Source organism: Prunus persica, chromosome G6 (genome assembly GCF_000346465.2).
Source record: "Prunus persica cultivar Lovell chromosome G6, Prunus_persica_NCBIv2, whole genome shotgun sequence".
Classification (NCBI taxonomy): Eukaryota; Viridiplantae; Streptophyta; class Magnoliopsida; order Rosales; family Rosaceae; genus Prunus; species Prunus persica.
In genome coordinates this window covers 28,125,402-28,147,295 of record NC_034014.1, presented here as the reverse complement: position 1 = coordinate 28,147,295, position 21,894 = coordinate 28,125,402, and the positions used below count along the sequence as shown (strand labels likewise).

At 37.8% G+C, this 21,894-nt stretch overlaps 4 protein-coding genes across 12 annotated transcripts; 1 reads left to right on the top strand and 3 right to left on the bottom strand.

Annotated features, from left to right (window-relative positions):
- Positions 308 to 4,929, bottom strand: LOC18772980 (importin subunit alpha-2). The gene is made up of 11 exons (XM_007204970.2): positions 4,407 to 4,929; positions 3,336 to 3,432; positions 3,161 to 3,252; positions 2,954 to 3,085; positions 2,631 to 2,816; positions 2,292 to 2,455; positions 2,132 to 2,210; positions 1,689 to 1,817; positions 1,433 to 1,560; positions 966 to 1,343; positions 308 to 872 (listed from the first exon to the last, which is right to left on the bottom strand). The coding sequence occupies exons 1-10, from the start codon at positions 4,614 to 4,616 to the stop codon at positions 968 to 970; spliced, it is 1,593 nt and encodes a 530-aa protein (XP_007205032.1). The 5' UTR covers positions 4,617 to 4,929; the 3' UTR covers positions 308 to 872; positions 966 to 967.
- On the bottom strand, positions 7,587 to 9,223 carry LOC18774903 (dnaJ homolog subfamily B member 6). 2 transcript variants are annotated; one of them, XM_020566051.1, is made up of 5 exons: positions 8,778 to 9,223; positions 8,488 to 8,572; positions 8,327 to 8,394; positions 8,059 to 8,115; positions 7,587 to 7,972 (listed from the first exon to the last, which is right to left on the bottom strand). In XM_020566051.1, exons 1-5 carry the CDS (start codon positions 8,886 to 8,888, stop codon positions 7,817 to 7,819), a joined length of 477 nt encoding a protein of 158 aa, XP_020421640.1. In that variant the 5' UTR covers positions 8,889 to 9,223; the 3' UTR covers positions 7,587 to 7,816. The 2 variants fall into 2 exon arrangements, with proteins under 2 accessions (XP_020421640.1, XP_007206054.1); XM_007205992.2 differs by having other exon boundaries at positions 7,587 to 7,964.
- Positions 9,703 to 13,496, bottom strand: LOC18772036 (calmodulin-binding protein 60 G). Its single transcript, XM_007207952.2, has 8 exons — positions 13,030 to 13,496; positions 12,862 to 12,931; positions 12,417 to 12,469; positions 11,799 to 12,292; positions 11,526 to 11,686; positions 11,235 to 11,435; positions 10,864 to 11,035; positions 9,703 to 10,534 (listed from the first exon to the last, which is right to left on the bottom strand). Exons 1-8 carry the CDS (start codon positions 13,116 to 13,118, stop codon positions 10,008 to 10,010), a joined length of 1,767 nt encoding a protein of 588 aa, XP_007208014.1. The 5' UTR covers positions 13,119 to 13,496; the 3' UTR covers positions 9,703 to 10,007.
- Positions 14,048 to 20,179, top strand: LOC18772006 (exopolyphosphatase). 8 transcript variants are annotated; one of them, XR_002272314.1, is made up of 9 exons: positions 14,051 to 15,903; positions 16,015 to 16,182; positions 16,317 to 16,358; positions 16,444 to 16,524; positions 16,618 to 16,737; positions 17,251 to 17,355; positions 17,468 to 17,605; positions 17,740 to 17,907; positions 20,012 to 20,179. XR_002272314.1 is itself a non-coding variant. In XM_020567200.1 (8 exons), exons 1-7 carry the CDS (start codon positions 14,782 to 14,784, stop codon positions 17,516 to 17,518), a joined length of 1,689 nt encoding a protein of 562 aa, XP_020422789.1. In that variant the 5' UTR covers positions 14,051 to 14,781; the 3' UTR covers positions 17,519 to 17,547; positions 17,749 to 18,114. The 8 variants fall into 8 exon arrangements, 3 of the variants coding, with proteins under 3 accessions (XP_020422789.1, XP_020422790.1, XP_020422788.1); XR_002272315.1 differs by lacking the exon at positions 20,012 to 20,179 and adding an exon at positions 18,011 to 18,114; XR_002272313.1 differs by lacking the exon at positions 20,012 to 20,179 and having other exon boundaries at positions 17,749 to 18,114.

The following is a 21,894-nucleotide window of genomic DNA, read 5'->3' as shown; positions in this document are numbered from 1 at the left end:
AAAACGTACGAGGAAATAAAGAGTGGGAGACTACAAGACAAATGCGTTTTTATTCCTCCATCTTCATATACGACAATTTATAAATCCAGACAGAGAAGGACATAGCAAGAAAGCGATTGCCCACCACATTTGTGTTTTTTGAAAAGAGAAACCAAAAAGAAGATAACATTTGCTGGCTGGAGCTATAACATGGGCCTGGGCTCTGCCCCATATCACTTCTAGGCCTAAAGTCTATACAGCATTTCCTAATTTTACTGAACAGACAGAGTGAATAAGCAAACACTCTTCTTCTCTAACATACAAAAGATTCAGACAACTTTTAATTATATATAACCAATAAAAAGGTATACCATTTGGCAATATATTTGACCCAACAACAAATCTGGAGCCCAAAAAGGGAAACGACTCAACAACACATAACATACAATCTCGACAGGAATAGAAATCCTTGCACTAGGTTGGAATGAAGGAAAATTATAATGCAAGTTTGGGAGTTCCAAAACACTTGTGAACAACTGTAGGACATGTGACCGACCAATACCCACTTATATGACACAACTAAACAAATGGAAAACAAAATAACAAAAACTCTTAGCATCTTGCTTCATAGGATAGCCCGACTACTCTTCGAAAAACTAACTCCGGTTTTTTCTTTTTTCTTTCAATCTTTGTTGCAGATAGATGTCCATCATATAATCAACCCATGGTAGCCAGAACCAGTTTAAACCAGCAAACACCTGAGCCAGCCACCCAACAAAAAACCCTACAAACAGGACCCGAACATATAAAGACGCCTGACCTGACCTGACCTGACTTGACTGGATTATTGCCTTGCCATACTCAAGGACTTCACTGTGTAATGAGGAGGATTTCTGCAATTGATGGAATAATACATATTCAAAACGTAAATAACACCATCCACATCCAAACATGAAATTGTATAATTTCTGAAAACAGTTTATAACCTCTAGCTGAAGTTGAATCCGCCGGACGGGACAGTTGGCATGCCATTCCCTCCAAAGTTGAACCCAGTTTGAGAAGCATCGCCTGGTGGCATTGTTTCATCTTCATCCTCCACCCAATATGTCTCAAGAATCTTTACTGCTTTCTCATAAATCTCAGTGTTGTCATGACTCTGTAGATTCTCAATTTTCTCTAACCCTTCTGCATCATCAATCGCCTGAGCATAGAGATTTACACCTCCAGTAGTGCCCAAGTTCTTCTCAGCTTCTCCAACCTTCAATATGTTCTCCAGGCCTTCTAAGCAAACCGTAACAATTCTAGGATCGGGGCAGATAAGAAGATCACACAATGGCTTGATACACCCTTGATCTACTAGGATCCTGTACCCCAAAAAAATAATTTAAATCAAATCAGCCGACCAGAAGTTTCACCATATTATATAGCAAAATTAACAATATCGTCTTCATACTTTATCTGCTCATGAGAACCACCAGATGTAGCATTCGAGATTGCCCAAGCAGCCTCTTTCTTTATATCAAACTCAGCACCTTGAAGCAGACTAACAAGAGGACCGATTATACCAGCATCAATTACAGCCTGTTAAATTCCATATGAATTGGTAACATCAATACCTCATATGCCAGACTTTACAGAAACTCTAAACCAAGTTTTAAGTTTCAACATATAATGTCAACATATAAAGAAAGAGCGTATCTCTGCATTACCTTAATCTGATCCTTGTTTCCGGCTGTGATATTTGAAATAGTCCAGCAAGCTTCCTTCTTGATGCTCTTTTTATAATTATTAGTCAAAAGGGTCAGCAGGCAAGGAAGAGCTTGATGTTGGATGATAACCTAGGAAGAAACCACATCTCATTAATTCCAAAAGCAGCAAAAGAAATGAGCCGATGGAAAAGGAAGGGAAATCTGTTTGTTATTCCAGTAAAACCTAAATTTATTATCCCGAACTACATTTTTCTATATTTCCTTTGTATGCATGTGTTTACTTTAGTTCTATAATTAAGGGTACAATGTCAGCCAAGCAAAGATGGACCATGCTATATTGGATCAACCAAAGAGAAGGGATAATATGTTGGGTCATAAATCATCTAAAAACAACACCTAAAAGGGAAAACAAAACATCCAAAATGCCAAAGAGCAAACAATACCTGAGTTTGCATATCATCTCCAGTAACAATATTTCCAACTGTGCGGAGGGCAGGAATGAGTACTGAAGGAGATGGATGACTGAAAAGACACATAGGAAGGTCAGAATTTATAGCACGTACTAAGGGTTAAAAAGACCAACAGGGAACCATGAACACTCACAGTAAAAGCTCAACAAGCCTGGGGCATACTCCAGATTCAATAACAGCTTGGATTTTGTCATTTGTACCATCAGAAAGATAAGACAGAGCCCAGCAGGCATCGGTCAATACTTCTTCATCATTTGAATGAATCAAACGTGCAAGAGCTGGCAGGGCAGGCTTAACCTGAAAAGGAAAAGAAAAGAAAAACCGCCATTAATGTATTGACACCATCTGAACTGACTTTGCATATATAAATATGGGCTATGATGCCAAAGTCTTACAACTACAGGAACTATTAAAGCCATTTAACACCTAACTTCAGAATCTTTCAAGTCAAACATAGCAGAAGACCCCTAACCTGGTCAAATGGAGGCTGTGGTTTGCCCCTGCAAAAGTTTGAGAGTGTCCAAGTAGCGTTTCTCAGCATAGAGAGCTTTGCATGCTCATTCAGCTGTGAAAGTAATGGAATCAAAGCCCCATTGCCGAGTACAAGATCACGGCATCTAGGGGAATCACCAGCAACATTTCCCAATGCCCAGACAGCCTGCAAGTTCAAGAGGAAAAGGGATGGAGTAAGTGACAGTAAACAACCAAAGTACATAAATAAATAAATTACACGAGCAACACAAAAAAAACCATATAACTTGAACCAAACCCTTAATCTATCTTCTCAATGTTTACCTGCTCACGGACATCATCACTTGGAGAACTAAGCAGTTTCACAAATATTGGAACAGCTCCATGATCAATCACCACCTTAGTGTTCTCAGATGTCCCAGAAGCAATGTTTGTCAGAGCCCAAGCTGCCTCAAACTGCAAGAAATTGTGAGCAAAGAATGTTCACAGGCATATATAAGAAGGTATCTATATTGCAGGGAAGTATCAGACCTGAAGTTGTGGAAAATCCTCCCTCATTAGAAACTCAACAAAGCGAGGAACAACACCCGATTGTATGACTTCCTCAATCGGAGGGCTACGTTCTAGCGCATGGAAAAAGAAATGAATAAGGTAAATGCAATCTAATGTATACAAAACAAATGTACAGCCACAATCTTCTACTCACCAATTGAAAGCAACTTCCTAAATTGAGTAGTTGCCTCAAGCTGCAGACTGCTCTCATCACTCCAAACACCAGCAACCATAGATGGTAGATGCTCTAGCTGTATTAAAAAAATTCAACCATAATTAGTACAATCCCCAACAAGACATCAACACCACCAGAAGTAAAAGCATAACTAGTTCAATTTACAGGCAACAATTTCCCTTCATTTCCAAGTCTTGAAGATTGCATAAGGTTTTTGACAATTGCAGAACCTAGCAATGCTCGAAACTAAAATAATTAATACAAGTCATATATAGAATATTTCTGCCAATCGATCCAGAAACAAAAAAATGAAAGCATGTTATTCTTAGACACTGAGGAGTGTATTAGCAGATTGAAATATAGTAACTGAGTTACCCAGAAAATACCAATCATTCATGAGCAGCAACAAAAATGGCACTATAACCTCAATACAGTTCAGTAACTTCAAAATCTAAACATTCTGAACCCTAAGCAATATCTGAAACTATAATAGAAGACAAGACTAACCAAAACAGCAACAAGTCAGCATGTGGTCTTAAAGTCAACCAAATATAAAACACTCACCAACTAAAGTCCTAAATTGATTGCACTAGAGTAATCGGCATGCATTTAGCAGCCGCACAAAGGATAAAAACGATTAAGCGCTTATCATGAACTCAATGATCTCATACCCCCAACTTCAGTAGTCTGATTAACTCTCCAAAGAATCAAACCTAAATTATGACATTTACTCAACAACAAAAAATGTTTATGAAGCCACTAAACCTAGCATCTTTTTCAGCTAAAGGCATGAAGTATAGTTGAAAACGTTAGATAATAACCACTAATCAACCAATCCAATCTAATTCCAATCAAAACTAAAGCAGCAAATGCATAAAGTACCCAAAAAAAAAACACACATATTTATCTTCATCAGTAAAACCCAATTCAACAAACCTAATAAACACCCTATTAATCAATTCAATCAAAACCCCCAATCACCTAGAATGGGAAATGGAGATATAGGCGCTAAGGCCAGTCAATCGGAACCTCAATCAAACATTAGGTTACCTTCTTCTCTAGGCCGGAGGAGTGAAGATTAGAGGACAATTGCGGAGGTTGAAGGCCCTCGCGACGTTTCTTCTGGAGGCTTTCTTCTCTGCGATTCTTCCTGATCTCCACCATGTTGTCCTCCCTCCGCCGACGACCCTCCTCCGCGTCCACGGCCACCTTATACCTGTTACGGCGGACCTCCGCCCTCGCGTTCGGCCTCAACGACATCGTATCGGTTCAATGAAAATAAGAATCTGAAACCCTAAGAGAGAGGCAGACAGATGGAGGGCGATAGGGTTTTAGAGCACGAGAGAGAGAGAGAGAGAGAGAGAGAGAGAGAGGGTGGATTGTTTAGTTGGGACTTCGTAGTGGTTTGTGTTTTGATTTTTGAAGTGAGAGAGGGATGGGAAATAGAGACGATTTTATAGCGCTGGCAGGGAGTGGATGGTAGTGGACTTTCAGGCTCGGATCGGCAGGTTATTACGGAGATTGCCACTTGGTTTGAATTTGAAGATGAGGGAAAAAGTGTCATTTTCTTGGTTCGACTGTCCGATGATAGATAGATGATAAATGTTTTTAGCCCTTTGTTTGTGAACCTGAAATGCGGCCCCAAACGATCACAATGGTTTGGTTTTTTTTGTTGGTCAAATAATAGTCTGGTTTATTGAGTTCCTCTCTCTTTCTCGACCAAACCTTAAAAGAATTCGAATGTTATACGTCGGTCAATTATATGAATTAATCGGACATTGATTCAAGTCGACTGACTATTTGAACTTGTGCAAAAACATCGTCAATAAATTGATTTTAGTTTTTGTAATTATTTGGTTAATGACTACACATCTTATAATGTGATGACAAAAATTTATCTCAAATTTGTGTGCAGAGATAGCTTTGAGAGTAAATACTAATAAATTTATAACATTTGTGTGGGTAAAAATGTAAGCAAATACTACATATCGGTAATAGCGGCAAGTAATCCAAATTATATAGTAAAAAACTAATTGTTCAAGAAGAAATGGTAATTCTAGAAAACAAAAAAAAACAATATGAGTTGGACTTAGGTGTATGCATATATTTAGATGTGATGCCTCCCCAAGTAAAGATAAAAATATCAAGTGCGAATTCAAGAAATGAGAAATATAGTCCGCCAAATAGGTTTAGGGGACCTTCACCTCCCCATTTCATTTTAAACTTTTATTATGTATCATAAGATTTTAAGTATTTTAGCTTGAATTTTACTTGCATACATTATACCATATACAAGGTAGAATCCGATTCCCCGGTTGTTGGGAAATGATCTACCTATGGGCAATGAAACAAAGATGATGATAGGAAATTGTTGCTGGGAAAGGAATGCGAAGGGCAAACTGACCCTTCTCCGCTCCATTTATATTCGGCCCATGGGCTTTTAAAGACACAAGTTTATTCGGCCTACCAGCCCAACAATACTTGTATGTATCATTCATTTGCCAAACTATTGGCCCAATAAAAACTTTTTGTGCAACTGGAACCTGCAAGATTAATATTAATACTGATGGGAGTAGAAGCCCTTCTTCTGGTTCAATTGGTGCTGGTGGGCTCCTAAGAGATACTACTGGGGAGTGGATCAAGGACTTAATAGCCCAACCATTCCAACTCATCCACTTTTAAGCATCATATGTTGTTGCAAGCTAATGATCAACAAGGATTGGCGTTGCTCTATTAATCATATCTACCGTGAGCAGAATGTTGCTGCTGATGCTTTGTCTGCTAGAAGCATCGATTTTGGTCCTGGGATTCATCTCTTTGAGACGGCTCCTGACTTCCTGAAGGATATTTTGTATGCTGATGCCATGGGTGTGTCCGAGCATCGTTTTTTTGCTGCTTAGGTGTTGCTGTGCTGGGCTTTTAGCCCCCCATGTTACCAAAAAAAAAAAAAAACTTCTTGTGCAATTTTGGACCAAAGCCTCCCATAAGACTTGGGGCTCGTTTAAAAATGATTTTAGATATGTCAATAATCAATTCTATAGAGAATCACTTCTCTACTCTATATAATCACTTGAAGGCTTCATTTGATTCACATAACGAATTTGAGTGGAAATGGAAGATTTTTTGTCTTATGTTTGATAATGCTGAGAAAGTAACGGGGAGATATCACTTTATTTCTTTTCCCATGTTTGTTTTGAGTAGGAATGAAAAACAAAAATTGTATAAATTTTCAATTATACCTATATTAAATCAAATAAAAAAAGAATGCCTTTAATGATATATTGTAATTCTAAATTGTTAATCGGGACAAAATGGTCATGAAAAATATTTATTTAATATTGACTCATTTTTCCAAATTTTTCCATGAGGAGGAAAAACAAAACCCAAGTTGAGAGGATGATTTCACTTTCCCCCCTACTTTCTCATGGCCCAAGCAACGATTTTCTATATCTGAACTTATCAAATGGAAAGCAATTGAATTATCATTTCCAAATCTCCTTTCTCATGAACCAAACGGGACCTAAATAGTTTTAAGTAATTTTATAAAAAAGCATATAAGAAGTGTTTCTCACCCATAATTACTTCAAATCACTCAAAATAATTATACGTAGAAGCACCTAGGTGGTACTTCTCCCAAAAGTGGCATACTAAAAAAACAAATATGTAAAGCGTAGAGAGTTAGAACAAAGCATTTTCAGGTTGGTGGAAATGAAAGAGGGGAACAAATGTGGGGTCCAAATACAATCTTGAATCCAAACACACCAAAACACAAGTAGCAGAGTTTGGGAATTTGGATCCACACACACTAGATTCCATTTCTATGATTTTTCATACACCCAAGGCAAGCTCACACCACAAACCACACTTGTGTGCCAAACAAATATCTCCACTGATTGCATGGCTTGTGGGATTTTAGACCTTATGAATATTGGGTGGTGGGGCACACTGTCAAAAAACACAGAAGGAAACCATCGTGACGCCGGATCGCACAGATGACGTGATTGGACCTCCTCACACAAAACTCTTTACAACCCTAGCCCGGTTGAGTCTTGTTGGGATGGTTAGGCCTTTAGCCCTTTTTAGGAACTTGGGATTGATTATTTTTCCTTATTTGATGCATAGCAGGTGGCGTCAAGGGCATGTTGACAAAGAATTGTAAAACATCTCCAAAGCAAAATGCTGGCTGTATCCTCCATTTTTTTAATGTAAACAAAAGGAGGGGAATATATATCAACATCAAAAGCAATCATATTTTAAAATCATTTTATTATTAAAAAGGTCCCAACTAGACTGTCACAACAAGCCAAACTGGATTAACCTAAACCAACCTACCACTTTCACATTTAATTTGGGGAATTAACTCAATTCCCAATTGAAAGAAAGGGAACAAAACGGAAAAGAAAAGTTCAATCGGGCGGTAGGAGAGGAGGACATCAACTTCCGTGATCAGGTACAGCGCGCTACCGCCGAGACGCGCTGCGCTTGGCGGTGTTGGATGCACCGACACGTGGCTTCTTTGAGGACGTCGGATCCATGTCGCTGAAGTCGAATCCCATCCCATCTCCACCACCGACCATGTCGGCGAACATCTTCTGGAGGTCTTCGAAACTGTTTGACTAAAGTCAATTTTATGGACCCAAAAATATCAATGCAACTGATATTATGATTTTACCCTTACGTACAACGTAAGTAAATATCCTACCTCGTCCTTCACATTGTTCATCATGGACACCATCTCTTGCATGAAATCCGTAAATTCCTGCCGACAAATTTACATAATTCAGGGACATAAAAGGAAATAACCAATTAGGTTAAAAAGAGAGTGATATCACCAAGGCAATCATTCACCGTACGATGTCGTTTTGGAAGTGTGTTATATTTTTTCACTTCCAATAAAAAACACACACGCATTACGTACGGTGAACAATTTGGCCTTGGCCTTGTCAGAGGATGAAGAAGAGATTACGGACTTGGTCTTCTTCAAGAGGGTCGTAGAGCCCGGCGTCGTAAATTGATCTCTTCGCCTGATCCGAGAGAACTGCGGAGACCAAATCGTTAGAGCAAACACCGGGAAAATTAAGGTTATCATGCTTTTAATTGACTAACGACGTCGTTATAGTGATAATGTTACCCGAGTAAGCTTCCTGGATCTGCTGAAACCGCCGCTTGGCTTCTCCGGCCACCGCTTGGTTCCGAGCCCTGTCTGGGTGACATTTCTTCAAAACACGAAGAAAAAAAAACAATAATAAAATCAAAAATCGAATTCAGATTTTTTAGAAAGAAGAAACGACATCGTTTTTTGTTGGCAAAAAACAGAGGACCCGGAGGAAGGAGAATAATTGAAGAAACGCGATATCAAAGAAAGAAGAGGATGATGTGGGGGAACGAGAAACGACGGCGTTTGAGCGTAATTAATTTTACCAGAGCGAGCTTGCGATAAGCGGTACGGATATCGGAGAAGGAGGCGTCCCTGCGAATCCCGAGGACGGCATAGTAGCAAGATCCGCCGTTGGATCCTCCCTCCCTATCCATCACTCACACACCCGACAAAACCCTCAATCCACCCAACAACACAAAAAATAGAAGGTAAGAAAAAACAGAGCCTTCAAAGATAAAGCAAAAGCTTTAATTATAGCAGCAAGCTTCTCTCACACCATGGAGAACCAGAGGCAACAAGTAGACAAAGAGAGCCACAGAGGAATGTCTGTGAGCCCTTCACAGGGAAAAAGAATAGAGAGGCCCTGTGCGTTTGTCTCGGTTTCGGTTTCGTTTGTATCTATTTTTTTTAGGGTGGCGTTTTTGTTCGGAAACAGAGAAAATATCTTCTCACTGATACAAAGGGGGAACCTTCGAGAGAATTCTTTCCATCCGTGCAATACGACTCGCCCGCCGGGTGGCTAGATATTTTATTGGGAACATTCAGAGAAGGGCCCGTGGTTACATAAAATTACGGGTTTTGCCATTGGGCCTTGTTCCAGGTCTGGCCCGGTGGTAAGAATTGAAGAAGAAAATTATTCCAACCGAGCTCTTATTACCTCATACATTATATAAAGTAACTGAGATCCCAAAAGGAATTGTTTGCTAAATACCACATACATCATAGAAAGTAACTTTTTGATCCATGTCAAATGACTCCCTTATTATTTGGGGAAAATTTCACGAAATGTTGACAATTTCTCTATTATTAATTAAAAAAATAAAATTATCACGACAAAATGCTAGAAATATCGACACTCACAAAAACAAAATTGGCAAAATATTGTGGATAATTTCGAAATTTCGGACCATGCCTCACATTGAGAACCATGTAACTATTGAATTTTTGGATTGAGCTTACTGATAAGACTGAAACTGAAACTGGGAAAGGTTTTATTCTGTAACTTTCAGAAACCACTTATATATGGGTCATTTGAACACTCTGTACACTATGGCCAAATAACTACAACAAAAGAGAAACCCCCTCTCCCCCCTTTTGCACATTTATACACAAAGGGAGGAAAAACTGCAGGAACATAAATCTGTGAACAACTATAGCTTAGCACATCTAGGACTAGGAGAAGCTTACCTCTTACTTTTTAGGTACTTGCTCTACAACTAGTGCATACAGAGGCCAATTAACAAGCTAAAGAAAAACTATGAGACTACATTAGTCTAGCAGTCCAAGTACAGAGGCCTTGCCATCCTTCTAGCAGCCACATCCCGTCTGACCGAAACCCACCATTTAATGGCGGCACGAAGCTTGCACCAGCATGCCTTGGGTTTTCTTGTCCCTGAATTATGTACAAGACCAGAAATGTGTGGGAAATGGCCGGCTTCTGTTCCGTTACTTGAAGAACCAAAGCAAAAACTGTTTGCTTGTCCCCATATTACATTTGTACTCGTTGGAGTAGGAGACCAAGTTGATGTTTGGACCTGGAAAAGGTTCTCTGTGCCTAAATGAGCACTTGGAACAATTGGCACTTGAAAGCCATTGAGCGGCGGCCAACTGCTTTCTCCATTGTAGTGCATGGAGTTAAAATCCTCCATCGAAAAGCTGTTTCGTAGCGCTGGAGTGAACACTTGCATTGGATGACTAGCCTGTGCTAGAGAGACCACTAAATGATTGCTAACTTCTGGTTGATAGGGACATGATGTTGAGGTTGATGCTTGGTTGAAACCTAGTTGCATTGAGGGTTCATCTGTGCAAATTACTTGGTTTCAGTTACTAGGGAAAAGCATAATATTGAGTAGGGAAATTATAATGGCAAAACTAGAAAACCAGCAAGCAACCATGTCATGATTTCAAGTATTTTACAAGGCTATTTCATGTGCTTTTAAATATGAAATTGACCTAGTCTATAACCCAAGAGCAACTTAACACAGTTGGAATGCATTCCTTAAGTTAACACCAACCTCTTATCATGTGAAGGCCATGCTGTTCAAAACTTTACTACCAATATGTACATAAGCATTCAAACACTCTAGGCAAACAGCCTTTAATACCATTTTACACAATATAACATTTTACCTTGCTGTGTGAGTTGGAAATCAATCTGTTGCAGATCTGGATTTGGGACATTGAATGACTCAGCTTGTAGACTTGACAGAGGCCTTGAAAGGGCAAATATCGCCGAAGTATCCACGGGGACTATATCTCTTACATTTCTGTAAGCATGCTGCTTCAAATTTTCCACCAGATTCTGCCAATAGAACCAGGGAGCTCATCAGTTTCTCATCCTAAGGTATATATTAAAAAACAAGAGAGACGGAGAGTAACAGTGGTATGATATGGTAGAGAAACGTTAGGCACGAAGTCATAGCAACCAACAAATGACAGCAGATCAAGAATAAGTGTGAGATATTAAAAAATAGGAGGAGCTCCAAAATGTGTATGCATACCGTCTGAAGTGGGGTGAGTTCATCCAGAGAACAGTATTGGCCATTAACCATTGCTCCCACAACCTTGTAGATGGAGTTGAACAGGAGACTTACATCTTGCTCAGTTCTATGATAGGCATAGAACTTGTGATCATCTATCTCACAAGCCTTAGCATGTTCAATGATTGTATCCCATGTCCTGTTCGAGATCCCTTCAAAAATCTGCATTTTCGCATTGGAAAATTAGATGAATGATCAAACTACATAAGTCACTATAGACTCATTATCTAGCAGAACAGCCGACTCTCTTACATTCCGTAGCCCGGATGGATCTTTCACATATGACTGCAGGAAGTCCTTCACAGTGTCAATTCCGAAACGAGATAATCTCTTGTGGAAGGCGCCTTCTTTTGCTATCTTTTCCAGGCGCCATATCTCATCACTTAAGGATGGAGGGTGGTGTTTCCTATACACTGCATCAACATTTTCTTTGTCATTTTCATATAGACTGAAATTGTTACTATAAAGCACACCACGAGCAAATAATGAAAGAGATGGTTAGTGAGTTGAGTTTCTTGAACGTACACTCTCCACGGTGATCTTTTACCACGAAAGGTTCACTTCTAGCTTCTCTAATTCGCACTTCACTAGGAGCTTTGGCTACAACCCTAGCTGCTAATCTGAACTTCCGGCATCTTATCCAGCTTGAGTTGTCAGTGAAGACAACATCACCAAGAGAACCAACTCCCTCTCTCAGTGTAATGTTGATTTCACCAGTCACCAGTGGCCTTTTGCCTTCTCTTTCGCGCACAACATAGTTATTGAATTCTTTCTCGGTCCAGTCCTCTTGATCATCTGACCCAAATTCACCATTGAGGACCAGAAGTTCAATCTTTATTGAAGATAGGGGACTGGAACGGACAATATTATTAGTACTGGCATCAATCAGTATAATTTGAAGAGGTGCGCCATCCTCTGCTTCCACCCTACTGCCTGTAAATATGGTAGACGGCAGTTTATTGATAAAACGCAACTGCAAGCCTCTTCCTCCAGATGTACTTCCACTTTCAAGCGGGGGCCTGTTAAAAAATTAACAACAAATCCAATAATCTTGTCAGGAAGCTTTGAGGATTAAGAGAAGATTATAATTGCAATTTATTGCAGGTTTTCTAAGTCAACAAATATTTGACTTGAAAAGCTAACCTTGGAGATGCCTTAAGGAAGGGAATGATCACACGTTCGACCTCCTCTCGTACCTATATCACACAAATTTGAAGTGGTTCGTTATGAATTGTCACAACCCGAAAAGGATTTCAAACACATTCGCATAACATATCTTCTAACTGAAAGTCTACAAAGCAAAACAGTTGTAAAATATATCTTCTTTTTGGGAAGGCTAATGGCATATCAAACCTAACAGTCAATAAGAGTTTCCTTGTAGTAGTTAATTAAGCATAGGGTCTTCCTAATCAAAGTCAATAAAACTGAGAAAGCATAGCAATGAACAAACCATGAAAATTGGATTTTGTTCCTTTTACAGAGCAAGTGCAACACACGAATAAAGCATGGCAATGATAATTACTGTTAAACAGTTCCAACTTTTGCAGATCAACTTCATATTGACAAATAAGGGAGATTCGAATCTAACCACTCTCCGAAAGAAGTGTTCCCATTCGACTTGGTTCAGTGTGACATCTCTCATCGCATCTCTAACAACACTGCACAAATATCACAAAACTCAATAGTCAGAAACCAAAGTCATCACCCAGAAAGCACAAAACAAAGCACCAACTTCTACTCAAACTAAACCACCCACTTCTTGAAAGTAGGCCTGCGTTTCGATTCTGGAACCGGAAATTCGAAGTCCTCACCACCCTCCTCATGAAAATGCCTCTTAGGTACCATCAAAAACCCAACAACTAAATTTTCTCCAACCACCCAACAACAGCAACAAGTTGTTCTCTCAAAAGCTCACAAGGATTTCAAACAAGCGAAGCGCATGTAACCAAATCAATCAAACTAAGTGGCTTTAAATGCAAGCTGAGATTGACCCTTTAAATGGACAGAACAGAAAGAAGGTACGAGGAAGGTTCATAATAGTAACAAGAAACACGCTAACCATGAAAGTCAAGCAGAGATGAGCTCATACTATAAACCAAAAAGAACCCAAAATCTGTATTATGATATTAATATTTTTGGATATTACAAAGTGGCCTGAGCTATGGGATTGATCGATGACTGTCTGTACTTTTGTCTCATTTTTAAAGAAAAAAAGAACAAATTCAAGATTCTCAAGCATTGGATTTTAAGACGATAACTAATCAGACGCGTCGTGATTGAAAAGTACTCAAAACAGTTTAATGCCATGAGATACATAACAAAGAAAGTCAGTGACAAAAAAAAATTGAAAATCCACGTGGATAGACATTAGACAACGCGTGTTAGAGAGTAGTATAGACGATGATATGAAGGTTGCAAGAAGGTGCAGACAATATGTTGATTTTCCATCTATACGCGTTTGTTTTGTTTATGTTTGTGACAGCATCAAAGATTGTAGTTTTAAACAGAACCCATTTCTCTGAAATTTGATCTGAAATTTCATTTGAATTTCCATGCAAAGTCCTAGCTAGAGCTGCAGCTTATGTATACAACAGTAGCTCGTATATGTATAACGTGATTTAAAATAATTATATCTGCAGGTCTGCAGCTTCCACTAACTTGACTATGTCACTATCTTTGTCTGCCCACCTGTAAAAGGGTTGATTTTTTATCTGAATATAAAGCAGAAAAGAGAAGCTGATGAAAGATTAAAAAAACATAACTATGAGTCTTTGAGTGAGGGACTGTTAGGTCACTTGACTGACTTCAACTTGGTTGGTGAGATTGCATATTTTTGCATGTTCTGCGAAATTTTCCGGTGTATACAGTTTTCTAGGAACTTATTTTCCGGGAATATTCTGGGAACCTCTCTGGAAAATTCTGGGAACCTCTCTGTATACAATTTTCCGGTGTATACACTCTTTTCTAAGTCTTCCTCGGACCCGGGAAGCATTTCTATTCTAACTGTTCTGAGTTCTGATGCAAGCAAGCATCAATATTGACTAAGCACATTTTAAAGTACTTCTTCAAGCACTTAAGCACAAAAATTATACTGTTTTAATATTTTAATAATGTTTTCTGCATTCTTTTGAGATCTTTTCTTGCTTAAGACTTCACATTTTTTTATATATGCAAACAAATATCATGTGTTAGCCCAAAAAGAAAGAATTAAAAGATGTTAGCTAAAAATCACATATAACGAAGACCCTTTAATAAGTCATCTCATTTAATTATCAGAATAGTCAAATGATGAAGAAAATAAGAAAACCATATTTCACGAAATTCGTGCACACAATCATTTTTAGGGAAAATAAGAATTTACATCAGTAAAAAAAGAAAAAAAAGAAAGAGGCTTTTCTGAATTCTCATCTTGTAAACGCAGAGCAGAGAGTCATACCTGGAAATCGATCCAGCAAATTTTGCCTCCAAATCAAAATCACAAAATCCCAGATTCCAATTTCCAAGAGAAATGGCCTCTGCTACCACAGACCCACCAACCCCTTCAACACTCTTTGCAGCCATTGACATGGGTACAAATTCGTTCAAGATGCTCATAGTTCGTGCATACCCAAATGGCAAATTCTTCACCATAGACCAATTCAAAGAGCCTGTGGTTCTTGGCCGTGATACCAGCACATCATCAACAACAACCCCTTTTACACTTTCACATCACTCCCAGCTCCTTGCCCTTGAAGCCCTTAAAAGATTTCAGAACATCTTGAAATCCTACAAAATCAACAAAACCCATGTCCGCTGTGTTGCCACTGCAGCTGTACGTGAAGCTGTGAACAATGTTGGGTTTTTGAAATGTGTGAGGGAAGAGGTTGGTTTAGAGATAGATGTGTTGCCTGGTGAACAGGAAGCTAGGCTTGAGTATCTGGGTATGCTTCAGTTTTTTCCAATATATGAGAAATTGGTGCTGGGTGTGGATATTGGAGGTGGGTCTACTGAGTTTGTAATTGGGAAGCAAGGACAAGTCATTTTTGGTGCTTCATTGAAGCTGGGACATGTGAATTTGACCCAAAAGTTTGGGAACAATGAAGAAAATGTTGCACATATGAGGGAGCACATTAGATTGGTTGTTCAAGAATCCGGGTTGGTTGAAAAGATTAAAGATTGTAGCTTTGAGGCTGTTGTCGGATCTTCGGGTACCATAAAGGCAGTAGAAAAAGCAGCCCTTTATGGGTATGCCAATGTGAGCAATATGCTCCAGGTCGGGAATATGGTTTCTTTTGGGGACAGTAAGAGGTATTGGAAGTTAAGTAGAGGAGAACTGAAGGGTGTTGTTGAGAGTTTATGTGGTGGAGGAGAGGCAGAGAAGATTAGGAGGGAGAAGTTCTTTAAAATGCGGTCCGAGTTTATCGTTGCCGGGGCTGTGCTATTGGAGGAGATATTTGAGGTAATTGGCATTGAGGAAATGGAGATTTCTGGGTATTCATTGGCAGAAGGTGTTATTGCAGAAACTTTAGCTAAGGTTAATGATTATGATTTGAATGCCAATGCAAAGTGGTCGTCTATTGTGCGGCTCGCAATGAGATTTAATAGCAACAAGAGGATGAGAGCGGCTGCTCAGTGTGCTAGCATTGCAAAGGTATTCGGTGAAGTTCTCATTTTGAATTTTTTTTTTTTTTTTTTTAAAGTATCTGTGATATAAGCAGAAGCGAGTGCAACATCTAGTGTTCTGAGGAGATGATTTTTGCAGGAATTTTTTGAATGTTTAAGAAAATGTGACGAGCTTGCTAGCAATCAAGTTGCTGCCTCCCTAGATGACAAGGATCTTGAGTATCTTGAAGCATCATGTTTGCTTCACAATATTGGGCTTTCCATCGAGAAAAAGGGTTACCATAAGCATTCTTATTCTATTATCATGGTAATGTTTTTTTTTTCCTCTTAATAATTCAATAAACGTGCATTGAGAATCAGCTGGAAACATTCTGCACGTGTATAAAACTTGAAGTTCTATTTACTTATTAATCTTTGATGAGCTAAATCTTTTTTGTGTAGAATGGTGGCCATCTTCAAGGTTACAGTACTGAGGAGGTCAAGGTATGTCAAGTGTCTATTTGTGTGCTCTTTCCTGGTGCATACTTTGTGTAGTCATTATAGTGATAATCAATTAGTGAATCTACAGCTGATAGCACTACTTGCAAGACACCACAGGAAGAAATTACCAAACTTTGGTCATGTTTCCTTTAAGGAGTTTCCAACAGAGGTAGTATCTTTTTAAACACATCCAATATTTTGAGAACTTTACTTATTTGTGCTTTTATGTTTATTTCTGCGTACTTTCTTTTTGAACTTTCAGGTCAAAAAGAAATTCAGATTTCTATGTGCAATTATCCGTATTTCAGTTGCACTACAACAACATCGACGCATTGATTTCCAACAAATAGAATTTTCACATTCTTACGAAGGTTTTAAACTGGTATTCTCCAATCTAGTTTTCAATCAAACTTTCCCTCCTAAAGTAGGGTTCTTTTTCTTAGCATTTGTAGATTTTTTTTATTTATAAAACTGCATAGAGTCAAACATATCCTGTACTATTAACAGTAGAGTAGTATTTTTATTGCTTTTTTAAAAGAAAATTAGTGATATTTGCATATGCATACAACTTCTTGTGCCCAAGGGGAAAAAGAAAGCCTTGGTTGTTATTGTATTCTTCCAAATTGATGATACAAAGCAGAACTTTCATCTTAAGTTCTGCAGTTAAGCAGACCATTGGACTGGTGGTAGGGGCATCAAGATATCCAATGCATTTTAACTATCACAGAAGCTTGTTTGGTCTGTATGCTCTGCATTTGCTTTGTAATTTTCCCCCACAGAATGTGTAGAGCCATAAAATATGGTACCAAGATTGCATCTATCATATCTTATTTACTAACTTAAATCTTGAGTGCTGCTTAAGGCAACTAACTCATGCAATTTCGTTTGTTTTTAGGTATGTGGTGGGGTAAAAGTTCAAAATTCCCCACCTTGCATTCTAGAGCCTTTAGCTGAGGATATTGGAGATGACCTAAGGCAAGAGTTAGAACACTTTAAGATGGTAATTTCTTTTTCTTTTTTTAAATTCCCTATTATTATTATTATTAAAATTTCTTATCTAACTGTATGTTCTTCAATACAATAAAAGATGGACTTATATTTGTTGCCTTCAGGTATTCCATGAAGAACTACTCCTCCTTGTCCCTTCAAGTGTTTCAGGATGATCTGAGAGATAAGGATATTTTCACACAAGGTGTCACTTGATATGTCTTGAAAAAGTTCATATAACCCATAAATTCAGCTTATACAAGGTTCCATGCTGTCTAGATCATAACACCTGTTATTCCTTTTGCAATGCCGCTTTCATATTTGATAAGTGATGTGAGCAGTTCATGCCATACAATTTTTAGTAATCTGATAGTAGATCACACTTTTTGATTGAAAGAATGTACAGGCATTGGTATGGAAGGACAGTCATGTTGCCCAAGTTGCAGGATAGCTCGTGTGAACCATTGACGTGGAGCTCATGGGTTGAATTGTGGTGTTGATACAGACTCATTTGTCCCAGACGATGTGGTTCAACTGAAACAGAGCACAAGCTGGAGAATTGGAGGTATGGTCCATTAGATTGTAATAGTTTTAATCTCAGAATTTCAATGTGTAACAGCAAAAGTTGTATGTCCTTTTAGTCTATAACAGATAAAATTTACGTACAGGCCAAAGGGAAAGATAAATGAAAATCTTGGATCTTTTTTTATTTTTCTGCTGGGTTGCAAGGATGTGAAATACAATGGTTCAGTTGCCATATGCTTATTGGGTACTCATTTGAGTTGAGACTTATCACCCAAGTTCCTTCCCCCCTTCTTTCTCTTTCTTCCCTCTCTTGCTGGTCCCACATATTCACAGAAGGCAGAAGAAAAATGTGTGATCTAGTAAAGTCAAAACGCTGAAGGCATATTATTACCATGGAAAATAGTATCATCTGTTTGGCAATAATATGAGTTTCTTTGGCTTTCTGTTGTTTTCTCCAAGGAGAGGCAAACTAGTATTTGTCACAACCTAGAGAGTGGTCTGATGAGATGGAATGGATGTATAGAGCAGGCTTGGTCCTCCAGATTCTGAACATGATATTTGGAATTGAAACCCATGATATCTGGTTGGCCCAAAAGCTATGAACATGTGCTTTTGACACTTTAATTTAGGTGAAGGTTGTTTTCATCACCAAATTACCCAACGTGGTAGTTTTGGCGGTCCTATTCATTTTCACGATAGGAGAAGGATTTATCATAGACGTCAAGTACAAGTAGCAAGTAGGGTCACTGATGGCACATCATTTACATTTACATGTCCTTTGTCTTGTTCCAAATTGAATACCAACCAGAGTGTGAAATAGGGAGACCCATATCACCAAACTTGCGACTTAACCCTAGTCATGATGCATATTGCATTTGGATGCAGGACAGTTGAATTAAGTGTAGAACAGATCTAGACAGAAGGGTACCTACACAAGCTCTTTCTAGCTACACATAGTATGAAACTTGCCTCCACCGGATATGTCTGTGAGCTCAAGCGACTTAGGATCACGGTTGGAGTAGGTGTAACTAGTATGCAATCGATGATAAGGAAGTTTTTCTCCCTGAACTAGAACTAGGTTCATTCCCTTTTAAGTTAGAATGAGTTCAAACTCACTCACTCAGTAATTTTATGCTTTCTCTAATCTCCCTTATAATATTGGGATTAAACCCAATCAAGTTGGCATCTTTGTCCTCAAGTTATGGTGGTATTCTTGTTTTCTTTATCTATAATCATGATAGGGTTTACAATGCACATTGAGTAGCAAGTAGGGGTCATATCACTGAATGACTTGGCATAATCTAGTGCTACTTGTCTTGTCCTCCTGGATAAAATAAAACAAAATAAAAATCATCTTTGTATTGAAAAACATATGTGCTGTGGACAGTGACTAAGGCAGTGCATGACAACATGAACAAAAGTGCATAGCATAAACACGATAATGAAGTAGACAGGTTAACAAAATATGTGTCTTAATGAATGATGAATTTTATATCATGTCACGCATCAAATATAAACCTTCACCACCAATTCTTTTGTTTATAAAAGTTTCAGAGAGTTCATCATTTTTCTTTCTGACCACACATGGCTACATGACAGTGACACCATTTCATGATTCATATCGCATCTAACCATCGATTGCACACCCTTTTTTGTACTCATGTACGACGTGGAATACACCAACGTGATGAATTATATGAATATAGCATAAGATAATAATAGATTCTAAGGTTAAAGTATTAGATTAATGTTACTTTTAGTTTGTATTAACAAATTTATATCATACAAAGACTTGATTTTGACTCACAACGAGTGACTTTCATAAACAATCACAAAATATGTTAGTTACGGCTCGTTTGAGAATGTGTATGTTTAGAAACACTTTTTTAGAAGTGCTTCTATTAGAAGAATGTTAAAAAATTTATTGAAAATCTAAGTGCTTTATAAAGCGTTTGTGTGACTCGTAAGTACTTACAAACGTTGTCATAAGTGTTTTTGATTGTCAGTAAGTGATTTTAGCCATATCAAAAGCACTTGCAAATCTTAAAAGACTATGGTGTGAGTCATGTGATTGTGACCATTTTTATTAGAACGTTATACTGTATGTAACTGACCAAATTTTATCTTCTTTTCTTGTTGTCCAGGCTGGCATCGTACGTGTACTTGATGTGTCACTGAGTCAAGGAGGGTCCATCAACTGTATTCGACACGCGTCAGTATGTAACATCATATGTATTGGGGGGCCTCTCGGGCCAAAGCCCAAAAGTTGAGAAAAGCGTGGTGATCTTTTTGAATAAAACTATGAAATTGCAGTTTTTTCTTGCAGGCCGCAAATGCATGGCGCAAAACGGTGAAACTCAACTTTCAAAGCCTGTCACCAAAACCTCTAAAGTCACATCCAAAAACACATTCAATTTTTCACCCAACAAAATAAAAAACATTAAATTTGGTAAAAGCAGAGGAGGCACGAACCATAATCTTACATACATAATGAGCTAGAATTTTGTTCAGATTTTTCGTACATTTTTTTTCCTTAATCCAGTAATGTTTGGATATTCACAATTTCAGAGTTTACGATTACGTATTTACAAAATTTAAACAATTAAACGACATGTTTTCGACTTAATTATAATGTTAATATTGAAGTTGAATTATAAATCTCGGGCTCGAATTTGTATAACACCTTGATTCGTGTGTGAGAAAAATTTTACCCTCTTTTTAATTTTGGCAACAACCAAAAACTAATAAATATTTTATTTTATGTATACATATCCATTTTACCAACTCTAGTTGATGTTTAATTGGAGTCAATCTTATCGAGTTGCTGGTTCGTTCGATTATCTTATACTCATCACGAGCATGATGCATGGGCCATGCCCAGCGCGAGGTCCCATTTATACAATAAGTAATGATGTCCTGCGACGCACCTGTATGCTCACTCATATATACTCTTTTTTAAAACTCTTTTAATCTTTTGACTCTATGCAAAACTTTACAATCTTTGAAACTCAACAACTAAACGTTTCTATAATGATTACGTGTATCTATATTTATATATATAAAGCAAAAGACAGAGAATGGTGAAATATTTAAAACATTCAAAATACCAGAAAATGCCCTTGGTTAATGCAAACATTAAGAATTGAAATTATTAATTAAATGAGGATAATATGGTAAATTCACAATTTTTCGTATTAAAAAAATTAAAATTAAAAGAAAATTCAAATAATGGGTCCTATTTTTATGGAACACAAATATCCATTATCTTTTTTAATTCTAAAATAAATTTAAATTTTTTTAAAAAAAACCTCTCGCACGCGCTGAAGCGCGTGCAGAGAGGCTAGTATATATAAAGCAAAAGACAGAGAATGGTGAAATATTTAAAATACCAGAAAATGTCCTTAGTTAATGCAAATATTAAGGATTGAAATTATTAATTAAATGAGGATAATATGGTAAATTTATACATTTTCATATTTAAAAAAATTAAAATTAAAAGAAAAATCAGATAATTGATCCTATTTTTATGAAACACAACTACCCATTATCTTTTTTAATTCTAAAATAAATTTAACTTTTTTAAAAAAAAGTCTCTCGCAGGCGCGGAAGCGCGTACAAAGAGACTAGTAATTATTATGTGACTGACAAACACACCGTGTGCATTTCATATTTACATATTGTATAATTATTATGTACTTGACAAACACACCATGTCTATTTCATGTATGATCTCATTGAGCTGACCAATCAAAAATAGATTAAAACTTTTCTTAATATTATAAATAGGGTAAATTTCACTATACTACTTGAGAGTTTCCCTAAAGACTTTACTACCCCGAAATTTGACACAAAATTACTTAGAAAATTGAAGAGATATGAAATGCCCTTGGCCGCTCATCAAAAGAGTATGAAAAACCAGTGGATAGGATGTGCACAATAGCCAATCTTAGCATGGGTACTCTCGCACCAAATTACTCAGAACAGGTGCCCTTCCTTTCCAGGACAACTGTGCTCAACGAATCACCTG

Coding starts and splice junctions, on each gene's coding strand:
- LOC18772980 (XM_007204970.2), bottom strand. CDS start 4,616: ATGTCGTTGAGGCCGAACGCGAGGGCGGAGGTCCGCCGTAACAGGTAT. Junction 3,433..4,406: donor CCTCCGGCCTAGAGAAGAAG/GTAACCTAATGT, acceptor TTTTTAATACAG/CTAGAGCATCTACCATCTAT. Junction 2,456..2,630: donor CACAGCCTCCATTTGACCAG/GTTAGGGGTCTT, acceptor TTTCCTTTTCAG/GTTAAGCCTGCCCTGCCAGC.
- LOC18774903 (XM_007205992.2), bottom strand. CDS start 8,888: ATGGATAGGGAGGGAGGATCCAACGGCGGATCTTGCTACTATGCCGTC. Junction 8,116..8,326: donor ACCCTCTTGAAGAAGACCAA/GTCCGTAATCTC, acceptor ATTTGTCGGCAG/GAATTTACGGATTTCATGCA. Junction 7,965..8,058: donor TGAACAATGTGAAGGACGAG/GTAGGATATTTA, acceptor TTAGTCAAACAG/TTTCGAAGACCTCCAGAAGA.
- LOC18772036 (XM_007207952.2), bottom strand. CDS start 13,118: ATGGTACCTAAGAGGCATTTTCATGAGGAGGGTGGTGAGGACTTCGAA. Junction 11,687..11,798: donor AAAAGATCACCGTGGAGAGT/GTACGTTCAAGA, acceptor ATGTTGATGCAG/TGTATAGGAAACACCACCCT. Junction 10,535..10,863: donor TTTCCAACTCACACAGCAAG/GTAAAATGTTAT, acceptor TAATTTGCACAG/ATGAACCCTCAATGCAACTA.
- LOC18772006 (XM_020567200.1), top strand. CDS start 14,782: ATGGCCTCTGCTACCACAGACCCACCAACCCCTTCAACACTCTTTGCA. Junction 16,738..17,250: donor CTTACGAAGGTTTTAAACTG/GTATTCTCCAAT, acceptor GTTTGTTTTTAG/GTATGTGGTGGGGTAAAAGT. Junction 17,356..17,467: donor AGTTAGAACACTTTAAGATG/GTAATTTCTTTT, acceptor TGTTGCCTTCAG/GTATTCCATGAAGAACTACT.